At 36.6% G+C, this 22,181-nt stretch overlaps 2 protein-coding genes and 1 long non-coding RNA gene across 11 annotated transcripts; 1 reads left to right on the forward strand and 2 right to left on the reverse strand.

Annotated features, from left to right (window-relative positions):
- Nucleotides 1-6,312: 6,312 nt before the first annotated feature.
- On the reverse strand, nucleotides 6,313-9,938 carry LOC116189268. 4 transcript variants are annotated; one of them, XR_004152367.1, is made up of 4 exons: nucleotides 9,273-9,689; nucleotides 7,865-8,998; nucleotides 6,876-7,125; nucleotides 6,313-6,645 (listed from the first exon to the last, which is right to left on the reverse strand). XR_004152367.1 is itself a non-coding variant. In XM_031518861.1 (4 exons), the coding sequence occupies exons 1-3, from the start codon at nucleotides 9,570-9,572 to the stop codon at nucleotides 7,901-7,903; spliced, it is 1,281 nt and encodes a 426-aa protein (XP_031374721.1). In that variant the 5' UTR covers nucleotides 9,573-9,938; the 3' UTR covers nucleotides 6,313-7,125; nucleotides 7,865-7,900. The 4 variants fall into 4 exon arrangements, 2 of the variants coding, with proteins under 2 accessions (XP_031374721.1, XP_031374720.1); XR_004152366.1 differs by having other exon boundaries at nucleotides 6,754-7,125; XM_031518861.1 differs by having other exon boundaries at nucleotides 6,313-7,125; nucleotides 7,865-8,152; nucleotides 8,270-8,998; nucleotides 9,273-9,938.
- A 4,005-nt stretch (nucleotides 9,939-13,943) lies between these two features.
- LOC116188630 lies at nucleotides 13,944-15,384 on the forward strand. The gene is made up of 4 exons (XR_004152275.1): nucleotides 13,944-14,074; nucleotides 14,294-14,599; nucleotides 14,685-14,777; nucleotides 14,858-15,384. It is a non-coding gene; the product is annotated as an uncharacterized LOC116188630 (long non-coding RNA).
- Nucleotides 15,385-15,514: 130 nt separating this feature from the next.
- LOC116188628 (serine/threonine-protein kinase Nek1-like) lies at nucleotides 15,515-21,633 on the reverse strand. Of its 6 annotated transcripts, none has more exons than XM_031518104.1 (15): nucleotides 21,499-21,633; nucleotides 20,982-21,118; nucleotides 20,006-20,138; nucleotides 19,827-19,893; nucleotides 19,631-19,696; nucleotides 19,458-19,504; nucleotides 19,301-19,346; nucleotides 18,815-18,895; nucleotides 18,672-18,714; nucleotides 18,532-18,581; nucleotides 18,354-18,435; nucleotides 18,206-18,255; nucleotides 17,526-17,599; nucleotides 17,342-17,393; nucleotides 15,515-16,761 (listed from the first exon to the last, which is right to left on the reverse strand). In XM_031518104.1, exons 3-15 carry the CDS (start codon nucleotides 20,089-20,091, stop codon nucleotides 15,718-15,720), a joined length of 1,788 nt encoding a protein of 595 aa, XP_031373964.1. In that variant the 5' UTR covers nucleotides 20,092-20,138; nucleotides 20,982-21,118; nucleotides 21,499-21,633; the 3' UTR covers nucleotides 15,515-15,717. The 6 variants fall into 6 exon arrangements, with proteins under 6 accessions (XP_031373964.1, XP_031373965.1, XP_031373966.1 ...); XM_031518105.1 differs by having other exon boundaries at nucleotides 20,982-21,084; nucleotides 21,390-21,622; XM_031518106.1 differs by having other exon boundaries at nucleotides 20,006-20,152; nucleotides 20,982-21,084; nucleotides 21,390-21,622.
- Between the last annotated feature and the right edge of the window lie 548 nt (nucleotides 21,634-22,181).

Genomic DNA, 22,181 nt, shown 5'->3' on the forward strand with positions numbered 1-22,181 from the left:
GACATCGATTTCATGGTGCAATTGCAGGGAATGAGCTCATGGTTCGTTTACTCCCTCTATAATTGTTGGAGGAAAAGAACTCAGTCCCCAACGTAATTATCGCACATGCTCAAGCACAAATTGAAGGCTTTCCCGAGTGTACTGCAGACCTATGCATTCGCCGCAATAAGGCCACATCAATGCTCATCGAGATGAGCATCAACAGCTTTAGGCAGGCTATTACTTGCCGGGTCGGCCACACTTGTCACAAGGTAGCACGGTCCTGATAGGCAGAAGAAACATTCCGATCATCGTGTTGGGTACTAGTAAGAGAGCACGTCAGGGTTTAGGCTGCGAGTCCTAGTAGAGACATGCATTTCAAAGTTTAATAAAACATGAACAATCTTTTGTTCAAAATAATATGCACGAAATTCCATGAAAATTCCATGAGATTTTGACTATAAACTATCGAAATTATATGAAAATTTCCATGCTACCTTTTAATTATAAATTGTTAGTGTCTAAAGGAATTGGTGCCGCTCGAGCCTATCTTTGATATAAGGTGGAGTTTTATATAGGCATGTGTTTAACTCTGTGTTGATTCATCTAATTTTTAGCTAGTCGCCTGATCACCGGTAATCGGGTCATGGATTCTTAGGCTGCGTTTGAAATGTAAGAGTGATTCTAGAATCATGATTTTGATTTTGATTGTGGAAAAAGACAAATGAGATAGTATTATAAATTTGACTTGGGAAACGTGTATTTTTGTTGTGTAGTGTGTTGAGTTAAAATCAAAATCATGATTCTAAAATCAGTTTAACAATTCAAACGGGCCTTATATAGAGGGTTTGCCCTCGGGTTTCTTCCGATTGCTCTTCTCGGATTTGTGATTTTCTGAGTATGGTAATCTATGCTATAGTCTAACATTTGAATGGCTTGTGACAATTTCAAGTATTACCTTAGTTATTCTCTTTTCTCGCCTCTTTGGTTCGATTGGATATATTCTCGTCCTAAGATTACACTCGCGATTAATCTGTTGTTTTCTAACCATAGTTCCATCAATCTGCTCCAATCGTTCCTTAATCCACCTTAGATGTCCGTCAATTGCCAGATGCTTATGTGTGTGGCGTCTTTTCTTTTTTTCCATTAATGATTCCTTAATCCCAAAAGGTTTTGTTACAAAAACATGGATCCGAAATGAAGAATATAAACAAATAGGGAAGAACTAAAAGAATAAATGATTTTCTCTGTTTTGGGCAATACATATATCAACCGTATCTCAACCATATTCCAAGATCTAGCAGCTACTTAGTATCATCGACCATTAAAGATGCACGTCGCGCATACTCTCTGCACGCTACTGCTTTAGAAAAACACTAGGATGGAACCTGCGAGATGTCGCAGGCAAATAAAACATTTTCGTCAATCTTAGCATATTAGTTTGCATAAATAAATGAAAATAATGATAAAACTATTTATCTGCAAAAACTATTAACTCTTGATTGCTAATAAATAATCTTGATTTTTGAAAGGATTATATCAATCATATGGGTCATAAGGCATAAAAAACAAATATTTCTCCATCCAAATGTTAATTTGAATTTTCAATATTTCTAATATTTGATAACCATGATCACAATATTTAGGCTTAAGGGGCCCGTTAATGTTAAGTGAAGTTTGAAATTCATTAAAATCAATGCCTAAGTGAAGATTAAGTAAATAGGATGAGATAACCTTGCATTTTATGAAAAAGAGAGTTTGGACATTTTTAACATCAGAATAAAAAGAGGCTGCTAGTGATCAATTGAAATAAATTTTTTATATCAAAAAATATTGAAATTTTGTTTAAAAAATGACATCTAGGCTGAAATGGCCCCGCTAATTTTAAGTGGGTTTGGAATTCATTAAAAGTATCTTGTGCCTCCAATGAAATTAATGTCCAAATGAGGATTACTCCAAGGCAATAGGGTGACTAACCTTGTATTTCACCGAGAGGTTTTAATTGCAATAATTTTTTATTAAAACAAAACATAAAAGAGAAAAGAAAGAATTAAAGGATTTAGTGGATAATTAGAACTTGATACAACATAATGAATAAATATTCTAATACTCCAGTAGCACTCACTTTATTGTTATTTTTCCATAAATTTTATACAAACAAAAATTGCGAGTAATATTATTTTAAGGAAAAAAGTGTACAAGTATCAATACGATACTTTGCTCCATTTGAAGGATATGAATTATCTTAATTAATTGTATAGATAGCTAAGACATGCTAATTTTAAAATATTTTTGGAGGATATAAAAAGAAATTAAAAGAAGAGAAAAAATGAAATAAAATCAAACTTTGTAAATAAAATTAATAAATAGGAAAGAAAAGGTTTAAAATGAAAAGAAAAAAGAGCGACATTTGGCCTCCTCTCGTTTTGATGGATCAAGCTTAATTTATGGAAAAATATTTTAACAAATAGCACTTACGTCATCTTTGTTTCTCTACAAATTTTTTAGAAATAAAAATTACACCTATCTTGTAGGATGTGATATTTTAGTTAAATGTATCGATACCAATGCTCTAGTAGCACCCATGTCATTTTTATTTCTCCACAAATATTTCAGAAACAAAAAAAACTATGAACTTTTGTACAGGATTTGAAATATTTTACTTAATTGTATAGATAGCAAAGACATAATAGATATGATAATGTTGAAATTCTTTTGGAGGACGTATGAAAAAATAAAGGATGTCCGAATAAATAAACAATAGGGACACTAAATGCAAAAAAAAAAAAAAAGTTTGTCGGTAGAGTTGAAAAATGGTGAAAAAAAGGGTTAAAAAATGGAAAACTGAAGAAGGACACGGGGCTTTAAAGGACATGTTTTAGTTTTTTGTAAGATAAGATTGTAAACATCATCTGATCTGACTATGTCTCTATGTCAGTAGACGGCGGTCACTGTTTTCGGGAGTTTAATCGAGCCTAAACAAATCGAGTTCTAGTTGTTCGATTGGATTTTTACCGGAGGTTGACCTTGACTTGAGATTCTGAAGCTCGACCGAGCTCAAGCTCAAGTTCCAGCTCGACAGAGCTCGAACTCAAAGTTTCCAAATCGAGTGGAGTCCAACTTGCTTAAATTCCAGCTCGACTCAGCTTGAATGCACCCCTACAAAAGCATATAAAAAGCCTTCAACTTTCCTAGGAAGTCTGGAAGGTCTAAAGAGAACTTTATGAGACTTTCAGGGCATTTTCATAAAAAGAAAGTGGCTACTGGTTATGGAGCCATTTGACCCTCCTATTTTTAAATTGATTTTTATTTAGCTACTTTTTTATGGAATAATCCACTTTTGGTCCTCAATATTTAATTTCTTTTATTTTCATTGCAATTATTCTTTTACATCAATCATTTCCTCAATTTTACATGTTTTGTTCCTTTTACTCCTATCTTTTAGGATGATACAAAATAAGATTGAGGGGGAAAATATAATCTCTTTTTTCTGTTTAATTCTTTTAATCATTTAAAAAATAATCGGATAAAGAGAATAAAATGTATAACATTGAGGACCATAAATGTAATTGAACCAAAAACTGGAATTGTGATGAAATTGAAACAAGAAACTATATTTGAGGACTACAAATGAAATTTTAACCTTTTCCTCTTTTTAGATCTCTGTTGTAATTTGTGATAAGTCCTCTTATATCCCATAAAAAATTTCCCTTACTCATTAAGGCGACTTGTTAGCCTAGTAGAAAGTTAAAGTAATGGAATTAAGGGGTACAATAAGTTTTATTGATAAGAATATCGAATGTGAAATTTTTTATTTTCAAATCAAGAGCGAGGATCACTAGGACTTGGCTAATGCCCTAATGTCGCTATACCGTGGAGCATACTTGACTATGGATCAAGCTCGATATCGTTCAACAACAAGCATTACTTCGGGTTTGGGGGTATTTGTACGAGGTCTGAAAATAAATAGGAGAAAAAGGGGATCTCCAAGTCTCCGATATTGCAGCTCCACTGCATCACTTTATGCCGATAGCATGAATTTAGAATTTGCATTAATTCATTTTCTTGCATTTAAGTATAAAATATAAAAATAAATATTAAATCCTAAAAATGTTAAATTCACGCATCTTTCTCCGTTCAAGAAATTTACATGCGCAAATCCATGCTCTTGCCTTCAGTGATTTAAGCCTCGATGACTTTTATGATCAATTATTCACTTATCCGTCATACAATTTTTTTTTATATGTATCTTGATATTTAAAAATTTAATATGTCTGAATCGTATTAAATTTATTTAAGCTAACTGGCACATTAACATTCAAAAAGTCAAATCAATCAAATCAAATCAAATTTATAAAAGTAAAACTATTGTTTGAGTCTTCTTAGCTATAAATATGACAGGTGTCCTCTATTTTTTTCTCTTTCATTCTAACCATTTTTCTTTTCTTTTTAAATTTTCATTCTTTTTCGTTTAATTCATTCTTTTGATTTCTTTTTACGTTCTCCAAAAAATATTTCAAAATTAACATGTTTTAATTATCTATATGTCATTTAACTAAAATAATCACATCCCATAAATTGTCGAGTACAGTATCATTTTAATAGTAACGAGCATTTTTTTCTCAAAATAATACTACACATAATTTTTATCTTTATAAATTTATGAAAAATAACGATAAAATGAGTCAATTAAAGTGTTAGGATAGTTTTTTGTTAGAATGCCTTTGGTTCTAATCAATCCATCAATTCTTTGGTCTATCTTTTCTTTTTCAATTTTATTATTGTTATTAAATCATTCTCTCTCTATATATATAAATTATAAATATGATATAATTATAAGATCTCAACTAATCAATCTTAGAAAATTAATGTATATTATATAATAATATGAGTTAATTATTTTTTGGTACATATAAAATGAGTTAATTTCATAAAATTCATTTAAAAATTCAAGTGCACCATAATAATCCTATTGAAATTTTTTTTCCGTCAAAATTTTTATTAATTTATTTCTACATTTATATCATTCTTCTTCGTTCCATATAATGTTAAAATAGATTCCGGCCTTTTTCCTATATTCATGTATGCTTTTCGAGAGGAATTTGCTAAACAAGAATTTTATTTATAGATAAATAATGCAATTTCATGTGTAATATAAATATATATATGGCATATTTGTATATAAAAAAATTTACTATATGCTCTTATGTTTTTATACTTATCATAGCGTTTGATTAAGCTTCTCTTTTCCTTTTCTTCCACATCTATATGTTCATTAACTTTAGAAACTTGCGAAATTAGACAACTCTATTTATTTGAAAATAAGTCACACTATATTAATTTATTAATATTTTTCTTTCCAATATTACTAATATCCATCTCACATTTTGATCATGAGAAAAAAAATTATTGACTGAAAACATTTTTGAAGACCCGCGGCATCCCCCGAGTTTGTTCCTAGTTCACATTAGAATTTTCTTACTGCCTTCCAAGTAGAGAATCTGCAATTTGACAATCCAAATATTATTTTATGAATAAATTTATTTAGGTAGATAATATGGACATATTAAATGTATGATAACAGAAGACGACAAAATACGTAAAAGGAAATATTGTAAGGGGAAAATTATGGCACTGCTGATGTCAATCGGATGACGCCACACAAATAGCGTTCGGCTTGGTCTGCACACTGCAAATGTTTTCATATCTCGCGGATCTCTTACCCTGCTGCATTATTCGATTATCCTATCTTATCACGTTATTTGAAAAAATTGCTAATAGAATTACAATAGTTAACTCACTGTTTATTTGCAACGAACTTTTTTTTTCTTTTGCTAATCCAGGGTGTTTAGATTTCGCCCAATTAATCCCGGAGTTCTGTGAACTCCCGGCGACGCACGGAGCGGGTAATCACGTCAAAGGCACTCCAGTGACTCTAAGGGATTTCGAACCCATTTGCATCGAACCTTGAGATATAGATATATACAGCAAAAGAATCCTATTTTCTTAAAATTTTCTATCGTTAATGGGTGGAAATTGAAGTAATTTCTCATGGGAATACAATCTGGAATGGGCCACAGCTAGAAGTAACAAATAGAGATCAGGTTGCATGTGGTAAACAGGTACCCCTCCTTTTACTAAGTGTTATTCAGGTTCAGATTGATTTTCACGCACTTCAACTAATCCACATCTCCTTGACCCCAAGAAGATCTAAAATAGGGTGACCTTTGTGGATAAATTATTCCACATTTAGTGACTTTTACGACAAAAGTTCTATTTTAATCTTTACTTAATGTATCTAATAATTCATAGCAACAAAAACACGAATTTTGATGACATCGCATTTGTAGGAGACTAATTTCATATATATGTAAATACATGTAGGCTTTGCTTAAACACTACATTACATGAAAAAAAGTAGAAAAGAGATGCCCAATGTAGGATTGAAAATTCCCCCTTAAACATCGACTACCATCGACAACTTTCAAGCAAAAGCATAGATTCTTCGTATGTAACATTATCGAGCCATGCTACCATATCGCATCGAAAACCGGCAGGCTATTAGGACCAGCTCCCATGTGAGGCCGCAGTTTGGTAGAGGTTGGGAGGACGACTTTCTACTTAAGAAATCAGAGGAGTGGGCCCCAAACCGTTGCTGTCAAGAAGCTTCACCAACACACCTCAATGCATTAAACTAACAATAATCATCGGTTAACAACTAAACAAAGCAGCAAAGACATATATGTTCGGTAGTTAGTAGCTTTCACACCACACCTCATCATCATCATCACCATCCGAGTCAACAGCTTTGCTTATTCCTCCAAAAATGTCTTCCCCTCCACTCTTCCTGCCATCTAAACATTAAGGCTTTAAAAGGGTTGATAGTTGATAGATACCTCTCCAAAGACCTGCAGAGCTCGAGAACCCGCATTTTTCCTCCCTCTGCAGATCCCGGTTCTTCTTCTTTGCGCTCCGGTTCAGTCGAGAAGTCATGTTGGACTCCGCGGTTGAGGTCATCTCTCAGGCGGCTTCGAGTTCTCTCTTTGTCTTCTGCTTCTGCAACCTCATCATAGCCGTCATCCTCGTGGGCTCGAAGTCGAAGTCGAGCATCGAGGGAAGTTGTGCTCCCGCCTCCTCAATGCCCACCTGCAAAAGCAACACAAATGAGACTCGAGTTAAAGCTGAGAGCCCGTCCAATCACAGAGAGGAGAGAGCCGTGGCAGAACCTGAAGATGCGTGCACTCAATGTAACATAGAGATAGAAGACAAAGGCTACAACCAAGAAGAAGATGAGGATCATGATGATGAGTTGAAGATGAGAATTGAGGATTTTATTGCAAAGGTCAACAGAGAATGGCAAGCAGAGAACTTGAGGGCAAAGGCTACAAGTTAAAAAGAGGACCAGCAGTTAGAATTCGAGATGAGGAAATCAAAATTGGGGGGACATTTTGGCTAGCGAGTAGGGTGTACAACAATCAGCTTATCTATTCATGCTTTTGGGTCACTAAATCCTTTGTATGTAAAAGCCTAGGCAACTCAAACTCAAGCTCCCAGACTTTAACAAACCAGTTGAAGAGTCAACTCAAGCTCCTAGGCAAGATTAAGTATATTATTGATCCAAATAATGTAACTGATAATGTATTCGACATCATGTCCAAGTTTTGATCCATTAAGATGTTCCCAAATATCTATGACCCATTTCTCTTCGTCAAGCAATCACATGCTTAACGTATACTAGAGAGACTTGGATTGTCAGAGGTTCACGTGAGCTTGACTTCACAAAAGGGTCAAAGTAAAAGATAACAAAAGAGGAGGGGAAAGAGAGATGAATGAACAAAGCATCGAGTGAAATAGAGTCATGAAGTTGAGGACATGAAACTCTTACCAAAAATTCCCAGATCATGCAGAACAGACATGAAAGCTATTGATTTGCCTGCAAGCCGCTGCCGCCATAGTATTGCTTGGTAGTTTCCCGTGAAAATTCAGCAAAAGACATTCCATCTTTCAACCGTGACATGAGTGAGGGGATAATTCTCGAAATTCTGTCTATCAGATCTCTCCCATCTTGTTGGGTGAGACGACATCCATCATTAGATGACTCAGTGTCCTCACAATCAAAAACTAACTGATCCATTGGGTAACCTGAAAGAGTGAAAATTTTCGTCCAAGCAGGCTGCAAGAACAGAACAAATGATTCTCGACTCAAATTTTCATGCATCGGAGGTCTATGAACACAGTGAAGGGTTGACCGCAACTTTCCCTTGGATAAGATATCAGCAGATTCCCCCACCTGGATTATGAAGCTTTCAGAAGATGTCTTCACCATGAAAACTTTACCCTTCTTGGCATCGAGAATTTGCAAATGTGTGTGCCCCCCTGGGTAAGGACATTCTTGAACACAAGTAGCAGCCCCTCGATCATCTTCCCTCGCTTCTTGTGGTAAAACAGATGAAAGAAACATAGGAGCTGTCAGAACTGTGAAGATACCATAATCATAATGCCATTGCTGCCACAGGTTGGAGCTTACACAACATGCTTTGGCCTCACAATGTGTCGAGTCACCCCTCTTCATAGAGTCCCGTTTTAAATTTTTCTTGCTAGCGACTCTACCCTTATTGATTCCTGACTTTTTCCCACTTTGCTTTAGAACAAGATTCTCTATCCTGGAATGGTAATGAATAAGTCGCCCTTTTGCACTTGAAGATTCCATCAGACTCTGCTCCAGCTCATGGCCCCCGATGGCCGAATCACAAATTCGGGCAAGACAGATTCCCAGGTCCATCATTACAAAACCCAGCTCCTTTAAAGAATTTCCAAGGTGATCGTATTCATCATCCTGAAATTTCATCGACTTATTCATGTTAAGATCGCCATTTTCTAAACTAGCCACTCGATTCAATTCATTGTTTGCTTTGCTCCGAGAATTCGCCACACCTTCTGCGTATCTCAGTTGCATAGCAAAGGAGGAGACTCTTCGGTCTGGATCTTTTAGTGGAACATCACTCCCCAAGCATTGCTCCTAAAATCAATTGAACTCAAAAGGAAAATATGAGAACTAAACCACAACATGCAGAGAAAGGAGAACCAAAACATCAGACCAAAACATCTAAACAAAACATCAACCAAATATGATACAAAATAAATGTACAATATTCCTTCCCGGGGAAGAAAATCTTCCCGTAATACCACCTTTCTTCCTAAGATAAATTACCAAACTTCTACCAAGCCAAGCTCTCTCCCTACCGCCGTGCTTGCGAATTGACAATCTAAACGCAGAATTTGTAGCTACTTACCTTGAGGATGCGCTTCCGGCGTTCAGGATCGAGAAGGGCAAGCTCCCGGGCGGCGAACTGGAGCCTCCGCCGGAGGAAGGAGACACCGGGGACCCCGCTGACAGCAAGCAGTCCAGGGCCGTCTGGTCCTAGAGACTCCATTACGCTTCGCCTCATAGAGTCCCACCTGAGGATCTCTTCCTCCGATGCTGACGAAGAAGGATCATCTGTAGGGCCGGTTGAGGACAGAATCACCAGATCAGAATAGCTGAGCTCGAAGGGTTCCATGACGAGCGCTTCCGAATCGGATTCTTCCCTCATTTCCGATCAAATCTCCGGTCACAGAGTTCTTCACGGCGTTCAGCTTGATTAGGGTTTAATCAGGGTTTAACGTTCCAAAGAGACGGGAGAAAGATTTGGGGCTCGAGCGAATTTTCATTCGGCCCCTAACGTTGTATTCCGGTCCACTTCACTCCCTAAACTTCCCCATTTGATTCAATAGACAAGCAAGTAAATTCACGAATTATGAATAAACCTTACATTCCATTAAAGCCCTAAGCCAATAAATTTAGCTCCTGATGGTTGTGTTCAACATCTAAGAGTTGAGAAGAAACATGATTAAAATACAAAAGGGTAAGAGAAGAATTGAAGAAAATTTCTTCGATCTCGGGCCCTAGTCGTCTCTGATCTTCTCCTTTCTCTCATCCGCAAAAGCCACGCACCTTCTCTCTATTATATCGTTCAGCTCTGTCCATTCCGCCCTTCAAAGTTTTTTTAGCTGAAAATAGGGGGTGTGCAGGTCCGGATACCTTTTTTTTCACGATATCCGAACCCTATATTTTAAGGGACGGGTTCCAATATGGATTTTAGACCAATTTATATTATATGTTATCGTGTTAATAAATTTGTTTCACATATTGTACTAATTTATAGAAGAAAATACACTAAAATCATCTAAATTTGTTTATATAAATAGCTCGTTTATTGTGATTTTATCATGTCAATCATGTAATTAAAGTTAATAGTATATCATATAGGTATAATATGTACTTAAAGGTAATAGTGTCATATCATGTAGGTAAGTATACATATACATTTAGACATGCTTAGTTAAATGAGTTAAACGTGTCGTATTCATGTCAACCCATAATTAAACGTATTGTGGTCGAGTTTGAAAATCTCGACACGTTTATTAAACATGTTGTATTCGAGTTTAGAACTTTTTGGCACAAACTTGTTTAGACACGACTTGTTTAAACACAACACGACACATATTGTCACCCCTAGGTCATCACATCAAGATTGCAACTCTATTGGTCTGATTTTACCTTATGCCCGTTAAAATCAATTTTTTTTATGGCTTGCCCTTTTGTTGTTGATTTTGGATTGGTTGGCTCCCCATTGACGGTCGCCGGTTTAAACCGATCAAGGAATCACTTGTTGCTTAGCTGCTCTAGTTTTCTTGGTTTGATTGTATTGGGATTGGGCTATTAGGATTAGTTTCATTAAAATCTGTCTTGGGGTTGTAATCTGTGGTGGGATCTTACGCTCGGATATTGGCCTAAGACACCCTGTCCATTCCACTTTTTTTCGTAAAAGTGAAATTTCATCATGGATTATGAACTAGGCTAAGGATTCCACTCCCGGTGTTTACCTTGTAAAATGTTACAGACAAGTCGTGATCAGGATTAACGGTTTCAAGATGGCAATTTTTAATTGTACTTTTATTTTGATGCGATTCTTCACATTATTTTCCTTTGTAGATTGTCCAGTCGATAAATTGTTACACCCCGCTCTTATAATATTTGGTTGAACATTTTTTCTTGTATCCATTTTTGCACTGGATATATAAAGGATTCTCATGACCGTTTCAATAAATAAATAAAAAATGTCACTACTCTCGTAAGATCATTTACATATTTCATTGATCACCGCGATAAAAAGGTGGACTTGCATACAGTATATAGAGGTCTTGTAAAGTGGTTGTAGGCTTCACACATTTAGACAGTCCTATCTACTGTTATCAATACCGGACCAGCCCCGCCGGTTGACCAGTCGGATCGGGACGTGTACTTGTCTAATCAGGTTCTCACTTATGGACTGAAATGCACATCTGACATTTGAACCATTAGACTGTAAGACCGGTTGATGTTCCATGCAATCTCATCTGAACCAGCCCGTAGTATGGGTTATCTCTCTCTCTTTTGGAACTATTAAAATCAAACACAAGAAACATTATACCACTAAGATGTCACTGTTTTGTTGTTCTTTCATCTCGAACTAGTGTGCAACACCCGCATGGTGTTGCGGTCGGGAAAAAAATCAATTTTTTTTTATTTTATAGTAAAACTATTAATGATGATCAGCAGTAGTTTGGTTTTTCTTCATTTTTTTTTTCTGCAATCCCAGGAAGTAACGATGGAAAGTCGAGAAAATGCACATGGTTGCAGAGAGAAGAGGCAACAAATAATACACCCAAAAAAAAAAGAGAAGGCAACAAATAGCTTAAAAAATAAAATGCCTAAGAAATGTAGGCGTGACACGTGGTCTCCTCAATTTGCAGATCAGTGACCGTTTTAATTGTTTACTTAGACAACCGGGCTGAGCATATACGCGGGAAAGAGTTGTCAGGCCGAATAATTTTCTTTTCTTAATATTTATTAAAAATGTAAATGTAAAATATAATGAGTTAATATTGTGAATGAAGAAATACTTGTAAGTAGTACGTTTATATGCTTGTTTACAATATGATGTGATTACTGTCACAATCCAATTTTTACCATCAGTACATCTATTTCATTGCAAAAGAGAAACAATAGTAAAAAAATGGAATCTAAAAGGAAAAAAGCAATATAACTCAATAACAAATTAGTCTTTATCCTTAAATTTATCTCCTCAACGACCCTTTTGCGTGGAAGAAGCAGGTCACCTGCAGAGAGCTATACTTGTTTTAGAAATTCATTATAACATGCTCTTTACATATTTCATGAGTGCAGGTATTTTGATTTCAAAAAGCGAGGTGGCATCATGACACTGTACCACTTATGAAATTACTATTAGCGGTCATATGAAGAGTCACACAAGGAGAATACTTCGTCCCACTTGATGTTGCATGGTGAGTCATCTCGGTTTTTAATATTTTATATAGATGTTTATGTAATAATTAATTAAAAGATGTTAAAAAAGATACGTGTTTGTATATGTATAAGTGTAGATGGCTTTATCTTTTCATTGAACGTTTTGTTTGGTGAGTTCATTATTAGCTTACGGTAGAAATTGGATCATTTTCTCTTTTGAGATTCTAGACAAAAGTCTACAAATCTAAGTTGCATATATCAATTCCTTTACATTGTATATGTTATAAGCCATCTCGGGACTTGCTTAAGAAGGAGGAATCTCATGTAAATATCAAGGAATAAGGTTTGATCCTATTCATGCAACTAAGAAAAGTAATATATCCTACTTAAACATAAGAGAAGTGATATATGTGCTCATATATCCTTTATTGCTTCATTTTTCTTTAATAATTATAATAATAATAATAATAATAAACTCTTAAACCGACATCTCACGCTTCCATCTCATCAAAATTGATATCTTCGTCTCTTATACTGACGCTCCATTAAAATTCTAAACTCTCTCAGGCTGTCACATCAATATCTTATACTTTATATGTTTTTAAGAATTTTTTAAAATATGATTTCAATATATATTTCATATTAAAATAAAGATTTCACTATTAATATATGCAACTTTTTACACAATGCCTTACATATTCTATTAGTGAACAGTTGTCTCATAAGATTGTGAGTGTTTAATTGGGCAACTATATGATTTAATTGTAAATATAATCTATCTATAATTGACATTTTATATGTTTTTATTTTTATATGAAATAGTATATTTTGGTTATTTTTAGAAATAGTACAGAGGTATGTTTGATATCCATCATATTACCACATACAGTGGGAAGCCTTCCCAAATTCTGAAAATATCCATTATATATATGTATATATCCGAACAGAAATTTCATTTGGCGCGTCATACTCATTTCGATATACTTCTCCTCTCGTCTCGTCTCGTCTCTTCACTACGTCTCAACACGTTCTAGGATTTCGCAGTCTTGATGGATTCGTCACTCGTGATCGAAAGTTATGCCACGTTGAGAAAGAAAACAAGTTAGGTTGTGCGAATGCCTTCGGCTTTGTGTGATGTCTCTGTCGATTTAGGCAATTTACTATTGCTTCTTGCTGCATGCATGTTCGGTGCCAGAGAAGCTCGAAAAAGAAACACTTACCTCAATATTGATCTTCTGATCGCAGTACGAGAATTCACATTTGCTGTTTCTTCCTCAGTCAAAACTTTGTGCTTGTCGAACATCATTGTGTTGCTCCTTTGATTTAGATCATTGCAAAACGTGATGCTTTGAACAGCGCTCTACATGTTCTTAAATTGACGGTTAAATTTATATTGGTAAAACTCAAGAGAGCATATTCTGTTAAATTACAATTTTTTTTTTTACTGAAGCAGTAGATCATATGAAAATGCTAACGTACTAATTTATCGGCAGCATTGTCATCAATGTCACAGTAGAAGTTTTGTAAGTTACTACTAAAACTGTTATTGTATGGTTGGCTATATAAATCAATTTGACAATATTCCAGAATACAAAATCGAATAATTCAACGGAGCTTGTCCGTACTTTGGAGGAAGACTTGCAGAGAACTAGGAATGAACTTGCTATGCTCAAGGCGAAGCAGAAGGAAGACGAGAAGGATAGGAATTCTTCATGGACAAGCTTTCTGCAAGATCAGCTGCTCTTGGTACGTAGTCTATATGAGTTCGAATCTCAAGAGAAAACTATAAGAATGCATAAGGTATTCCTACTTGGTCTCTTTTCTATATATATATATTATGTCAATTCCGATATGTTGATTGCTGTCCTATAATTGTAAGGATTGACCGGATAACATCTTGGCACGATTGATTCCCGTGGATTAGAGAGTAAGAAACTTATGCAGCATCCTTGTTTTAAACTACAGGTGATAAGGAACTCGAGGAACTAAAGATTCAGGAGCAGAGAGGGAAAGCTCCTACAGAGATGGACAGAGCAAGTTTTATCAGTTTTATTCAGAGTTTTACCAGTCTAAGAAGAAGTTGATTGAGGAGAGAATGGACTTCGTAGAGAAACTTGCTCGGAGAAAGTATGACTTGAGCTCAGATAAAGATGTGCACGAGGAGTTAATAAATAAAATGGACATTGGAGAATTCGTCTAGGAGAGTGAGTTCAGGCATTGGAGAATACAGTCTTCTTATTCAAAGCTACGACATCGTTACGAGATAAGCTGGTTTGAAATCTTTACTTACCGAATATGGATATCACTACCCCGAATGTTCATTTCCATACTAAATCTGTCATGATATGCCCTACAGAAAGATAGCACTGGAAAGCCCCTGGCAGATCAACTACAGAAGAAAACCGAATATATAGGAGCCCTTCATGAGGAGAATGAGAAACATAAGCAGGTCGAGCTTTTTCCCTTTCCAATATTTTAACTACATTTTTCGTTTAAGTCGTGTTCAAGCTAAAAAGTAGTTTTCTTTAGGCTGGTAATGACATCAGGAGGATCTATAAAATGGAGAAGCAGGAGATTATCGATCAGAAGAAAGAGAGGTTTTTACTTTCTTGTTCACTCGCGTTACCGTCAACTGCCTCTGGTACCAAAAAAAAAAATATCAATCATTTAATCAAGTTTCCGGGACAAAGTTCCTGCAGAAATGGAAAGGAAGCATGAAGAAACTGGCAGAATGCGGGGGAGTCAAAACAGAAGTTGACATGCATGCCTGCTCTGATATAAACCAGAAACTGAAGTGATTCAAGCTTGAAAATTTGGCATTTCCCTTCTGTTTCTGCATATAGAATTCGTGTCTCGAATAAGCGGGATCTGTTTTGACGAGTCGTGGAAACTATTCAGGGTGCTTGCTCAACAAGGACAAGTTTTTGGGTAATTTTTATAATAGCAAGGACGAACAAACTGACTGCAGCCATCATCACGTATGAATCGTCGAGTACTCCTGATTAAATTTTATATGTTTAATTTTATTTGATATTGGAAAGTTTGTCTTTTTACTCATGGACTAAGTGTATTTGGCTTTTAAAATTTTTAAGAGAGGGAGGGGGGGTTAACAAGGGATTTAGGTTAAAGGTTTTTGATGAAGTCACGCCAGCTGACTGCATTTCAGTTTTCACACCATAGGAACAATTCCATGAATAATATTTGACAAACAATACGGGAATTCCATAAACCACAACCTTTCAAAGCCTCCCAAAATTCTCGAAAGATCGAACTTCAGCATGTATTTACAGCACAATCCCTTCGACACAATCCAAGAACCTCAACAAACCCCAAACAGAACACATTCAACCAATTCCCCATCTCAATGTAACTGCAAAGCTTGTTTGTCATTACACAGCAGTGTCTTTAAAGCTCTTACTCAACCAAATCGCGGTCTCCCGGGGTGAAACCTTCTCAGGGCCGAACGGCTTTAGAAGCACACCTAGCTCCTCGAACCTCTCCTGCTGCAACAATCGAGCACTGAACTCGAGCAACCCTTCCAATGCCTCGGCTCGCTGCTGGTACGATGAGGTATCGAACTTCCGCTGCCGAAACTCATTAGAAGAAGAGGATGTTCTCAAGATCCCACCAGTTGTGAGGATGTTGCTATTATTTTTAGTATTGCCATTGTTATTCTGTGAGCTTTCACTTCGTGGAGCTTCTTTCGGATGGTGGACTGTGCATTTGTCCTTCGTGATTGAGCAGTCAGGATTGGCAGGCGAGAGTTGTGGACCCTTGATGTCTGGCAAGATCGAGTCTTCTGGTGATGTCAGGGGGAACTCGGCAATCTTGTCGATACGAGGTTTGTTGACTGAGACGTTGGGAGATTCGGTGCTTCGAAAGAGGTCGACATTAGCTGTGTATGGAGGGCCCATAGTTGATGGTCTAGTTGATAGCGGGAGGGATACTCGGCGCGATGACCGGGATGATTTCCTGGCCGGAGTTCGAGACACTTTTGCTGTAGTCGAGCGCCTCCTGGGAGTAGAAGCTTCCATTACTGGTGTCAGTCTCGGGGTTCTTGCAAAACCCAGTGGAACATCTGAGACTTTCGACCTATCACTGCCAAAATCTTCCGAGGCATGCCCGATTGATAACTCTTCAAATGTTCGATTCAAGCTCCCGAAATCATATGCTCGCCGAGAAAGGGACGACGAGGAGTCGTGTTCGGTCACCGAAATGCTAGGATTCAACGTCCGGTCATTGCTGAAAGACCATCTCTTCTCCCTATCAGTCGACATGGGAATAGATTCAGGGGTGTCCATAAATCGGATCTTCTTCATGTAGTTCCGGGGGGACCACTGCATAGGGTAAGTGTGCCTCCGGGGACTGTTCAGCTTGAGATGGATCTTGAGAACATAAGGCTGAAGATGTGGGTGATTGAGCAACTCCGCAGCCTGACAGAAACAGAATTATGCTTCAATATGGATAATTTACTAATGTGTACGCAGGGAGAAAAAAAAAACACTAAAACCATAACCGAATTCGATTAAATTAGTCCTTCTAGGGTCAGATACTTCAGGGGTAGACCATTACCAGTTCAAACCTGCCATGATCAGACTGAATTGGATATAATAGTCTATTCGGGGCAATTTTTGCCCAAGATACTGAGATCAAACTAGTCTTTTGACCATTCTCATAGAACTAAAACTGGAAGCGAAGCAAATAAATCTTGCATAATATGCCCAACCCAGTATTTACCAACAGGACTAGCTAGTTTCTAATTTGAAATGAACTTTCGAGTAAGCATTTGTACTTTTTTTAGTTTTTTTTTTAACATAAAAAAGGAAAACACACCGATGTCCAAGAGCGAACTTCTTTGCAAGCCAATCAATGCCTCCAAGTGGTGATCCAGTTTGGTCAATTGAAATTTTGTATTTATTTTCATTTTCAAATGAGTTATGCTTACAGTCTTGGCTGTTTATGACTCTAAAAGGGCAAAATATAATCGTGACAAGTAAGGAATTATGAACATACACTTGGTCTCAGCTCAGGATTTTTCCGCAGCATGCTTTTGATAAGCCCCCGACTGAAATATATTACAAACATAGACATAAGATCAGGAAACTAGGTGATATTCAGATACTGGTAATGGCACAGGAAATAGTAAGTGATCCAGGAAGTAGAGATGGAAGGTCGAGAAAGTGGAAAAAGAGCTCACAGGGCCCCCGAATACATGGTGGGAAGGGGAGCCACAATCGACTTGTTTATTTTGTTAATGAGAGCCTGCATATCCTGCGAGGGTAAAAGAACATGCAGGGAATCACTAATTCTTGATTGAACACATACTTTTCGCACAACCAATTCACAGATTTGGACAAATCATTTATTTAGTTGTGATGACAAATCGTCCATACAGTATCTCATTAGATGGTTTTGGAAACATTACTTCCTTGATTGGTTCGTTCCACAAATAAGAGAAATTTGAGTTTATGCAATTGTCTTTATGAATAATTCCTCTACCTGGGAAATTGTTACACAGCCTTACCAGATTGACAGTCAATTGCATCTTTTGGTTCACCAAAAAAAAAATCATCTTTTGCATTTGAAAGGGAAAAAAAATAACAGCAAGATTACCTCAAATAAATTCAATAAAGCAATGACATAAAGAAGATTGTGTGCGATGAAAACAAGGAATGCTCCTCAAATGATGAGAAAGCAAAACGTACATACTTTGTTCTTACATTATGAGCCATATTCACTAGAAAACCTTCGGATGTTTAGTTTAATTCTATTTCAGAGACTTTCTTTGCTTAAATTTGTCAATGGAAAATGAACTTTTTGTTGGAAGAAAGAAAATCAGCAAAATATCATATGGCTAAAATGGGATGTTCGACTTACAAAAGCTTTAAATGCAGGCCTGTGTGCAGTCATTTCATACATACAGCATCCTGCAAATAGTATTAGAAAAGGTGGTTCTCTGAAACCAAAATTTCGATGAAGAAAATGCAAAAAGCATTGCACGCAGATGGTTACTATCATAAATTACCTAAAGACCAAATATCTGACTTGGAACCATAAGGTATATCGGCAAGAAGCTCGGGGCACATATAACTTGGAGTTCCAACAACCTGGATCCATCAGCCCAAAAAGAGCTAGAATTGATCAAACTTAATCAAGCCACAGGCAGGCCCAGAAGAGTCCCACCAGTCCGATCATATACTTACAGAGGAAGCGAGATCATCAGAAGTTAACATCTTTGCAAGACCAAAATCACCTGCACCAATTATAAAAGAATATATTGCCATGAAATTCAAATGGATTTAGATATAAGGGCCTAATTAAGGAAGTGGGGTTGATAATTCACCTAGGCGAATGTCTTGGTCTTTGGTCAAGAATATGTTTGAGCACTGAAGAAATCAGAGAAAATCGTAAGTCTGGCGCAGCAAAAGGAACAAGAAACATGAAAACATATTTCTGAAGAAAGTTATGATAAGATATGCCACGAGCCTTGACATCACGGTGAAGAATATGGTTGGAGTGCAAGTAATCAAGAGCCATAAGGAGTTCAACCAGCCACTTGCATATTTTCTGCATCAATCAATGAATCAGCATGAGAAAACTTACTAATATCCAACTGTACCAGCCCATTCAACCGTGAATTGTTTCTTGGACAAAGGATATGCACATTTACCGCTGTGAATTGCCAGTTCTCTCAGGTAACAAAACCTGAACTGCACAGTTTTTAATATTTTATATCTAGAACATATATCTCACTGTTTTTAAAATAAAACATAAGTAATCGCTAATACGCACTTAACCTTCATTGAACCCATGAAAACATGCCTTGCCAGTTCAATGTTGGTCTGGTTCTAATGACTACCATATAAATAAATATATATATATATATATGTCTAATACTGCTGTATGTACCAGAATACCAAACTCTGTGCCAACAAAGAAGAATACACATGAGTTCAATAGAGGAATGCAAACCTCTTCAGAAAAGTGCGCCCCATTCACTCTTTTTATAGCTTCTGCCCTGCAGAGAATTTGCATCATCAAAGTAAGATTGTGTAGAGATAAGCAGGGATTATTATGTGCAAAGAAAAAGAGCTCTCTCAAATTATAATTCACAGAGAGAAAGCACTACATGTCTCCACCCTCGCAATATCCGATAATAATGCATACATAGCAACCCTGCAATTGAGGATAGGAGAACAACGATTATGAAACTGATAAGCACATTGAGATTTTATTGAGAAAAGCATATTGACAAATAAAATGGACAAAAGTATAGCATATTTGGAATTAGAACGAACTTGCCTTCTCTACCCAGGAATCTTTGTACTCCACAATAAATGGATTGCGTACTTTAGATATAAGCTCCATCTACGTATAAAGGAAACCAGAAAGCTCATGAAAACCGGTGGCAGAGTTTCCGATAGATAAATGAATAAAACTTGAAATAAAAGGACAATGCTAATGGAGAAGTAAAAAAAGCATATATAGAAAGGCTAACCTCTTGGAAGGCTGATCTACGAGCCCTCTCGGTTTGCCGCGCAAGACGAATCTTTTTAAGGACATACCTGAGAGAAAAGTAGAACATAAAGAAGATGCTGAAATAGAAAAGGCAAACAGTAAGAATATTCTGTCTGCATACGTTTCAACCAATCGTGATAATATTTAGAGTGAACTTACTTCTTCCTTTCATGTTTATGCCTCACGAGCAGAGCAGAACCGAAAGAGCCTTTTCCAATCTGCTCCAGAACTTCATACTGTTCCATCCTCAGTACTAACTTCTGGTCCTCCCTCAACCCTTATTTCATGACACCTTTAACAGAATAACTAATGAAATTCAAAAATCAATCTATAGTAGAGCACCTTCCTTCTTTGAATGGTAAAATAAGTTAAAAGCCAGAATTTCAAGCACAACGATGCACACTGAAGAATGCATTACTTTACCTTAAAACCAAAGAAACCACTGACAAAGTCAATCAACAGAAAATCACAAGACATCATTTGATATGTCTTATTCCAAAATGACATGCCATGTGGAACAGAACATTAAAATCCTCCACTGATATAGCTGCTAGAATCTTTTTTTCTTAAAGTCATATAAATAAGAACCTTGCACAGTTGTAGATCGGCTTCATTTGATGTTTGTTATTGAGGAACAAGGCTCCATCACCTATAGCATATTTAACTTTCATGGGAGGCGAAAAATAATAGTTTGGATTTTGGAATATGACATGGTCTGTATCCCTAGTTTTCCAAAAGAGGGTCCTCTGTTGGCTGTGAGTTGTCATCACAATTTAACAAGCCTAAAGCACTTCACAACTAAAATATCCACATGCCTAAGAACCATTTAATTGCAGGGAACACAAAAAGCCGTGCACATGTAGCCAGCTGAAACTTTAACTATTGCCGGCACAAAACCAGGGACACTATGACTGAAGTTGTATCCAATTTGATAAAGAACATACTTGGATATGTTTATTTAGGCAGAAAGACATTTGATGCAACTAAAGCTTTGTCCAATGGAGAGAGAGATAGATTCAGTTTCAGCCCAAAGAACATTTGCACTGAAAATGGTATATGTCCAAAAACAAACTTTTACGGGCATAGAAGGTTCCTATAGCATTTGGTACAAAAGCAAAAGGAAAGGCAGACTAACCAATTTCCCGAGCTAAACCTAAGCTTCTGATGCCATGAGTGCTTGCTAGAGTTGTGATATCAGGTTAACCAAAACACATGGAACCAATCTCTAGCTTATAGGCCTGCAAATCAGAGTGGAACCCAGAAGGAAAGTAGCTGCATCAAGAAAAACCAATATTGTAAGTGAATAAAAAAGTGTAGGATATATAGAATTTATTTACCTACCAAAGTTGTTCCTTAAAAAAAAAAGACCTTTCCCAAATGGGAAATCATGAAGAGATGAGCTACAGGATCAAGAAACGGTCTCTACTGAGCTGAAAGAACTTACACAGACACGTAATACACAGAGCCCACAAAGGGAACGCTCTAAAAATTTGAACTTTATGACTGCAATGATCGAAAAGATACGAACTGGGGCGTCCCTTACCCGGGCTAGGAGGATGAAGAAGGAGATGAAGAGGAGAGTTGGGGCTCCATAGAAATGAATGAAGATACTGAGAAGGAACTGAGGGGATAAATTGGAGTGTTCTACTAACGTTTGTACTGTCGGAGGAGTAGAGATGAGATGAGATGGTCCAGCGTCCAAATTGAAAGAGAGACAGAGAAAGCGGCAACAGAATTGAAAGGAAAACGAAAGTGGAACTTCACGAAGTTCAAATGTTCAAATTAATTATCTTTTTCACAGAGAGAGAGAGAGAGAGGGAGGGAGGGAGAGGTCAAATGTCAACATCAGCTTTGCCTTCTTTCTATCTATGGGTCTTTTCTATATTATTTATCTAATTTTGATTTTGATTTGATTTGATTTGATTTGATTAATTCTTTCATTAATTAATCAATTAACTTTTTGTTGAATTATAGGCAGCCCAATCTTGATTTGTTCCTGTTCATGGAGATTCCTGAAAGCGACCTGATTAGGAGAGGAGCTCTTCCTACTAGTAATGTAAGGTAGAACAGTTGCCCAATCTGTTCCCAACCTAACAAAAGGTTTGTCGAATTTTGCTTTTGCGATTTGCGGAAACCATCATGTGATTGCCATAATTGATTATGCATTCATAATCAAAGCACGGCAATCTCGTCCCATCTAAGCGGCATTGTGGTTTTATCCTCAAGATAGAAATCTATTGGGTAAAATACACTCTCATCTCTTACGGTGCGTTTGGTTCCTGAGTTAAATTAACTTTGATTTTAATTGTGAAAAAAGACAAATAAGATGAGATTA

The sequence above is a fragment of the Punica granatum genome, chromosome 8, assembly GCF_007655135.1.
Source record: "Punica granatum isolate Tunisia-2019 chromosome 8, ASM765513v2, whole genome shotgun sequence".
NCBI classification, from domain to species: Eukaryota; Viridiplantae; Streptophyta; class Magnoliopsida; order Myrtales; family Lythraceae; genus Punica; species Punica granatum.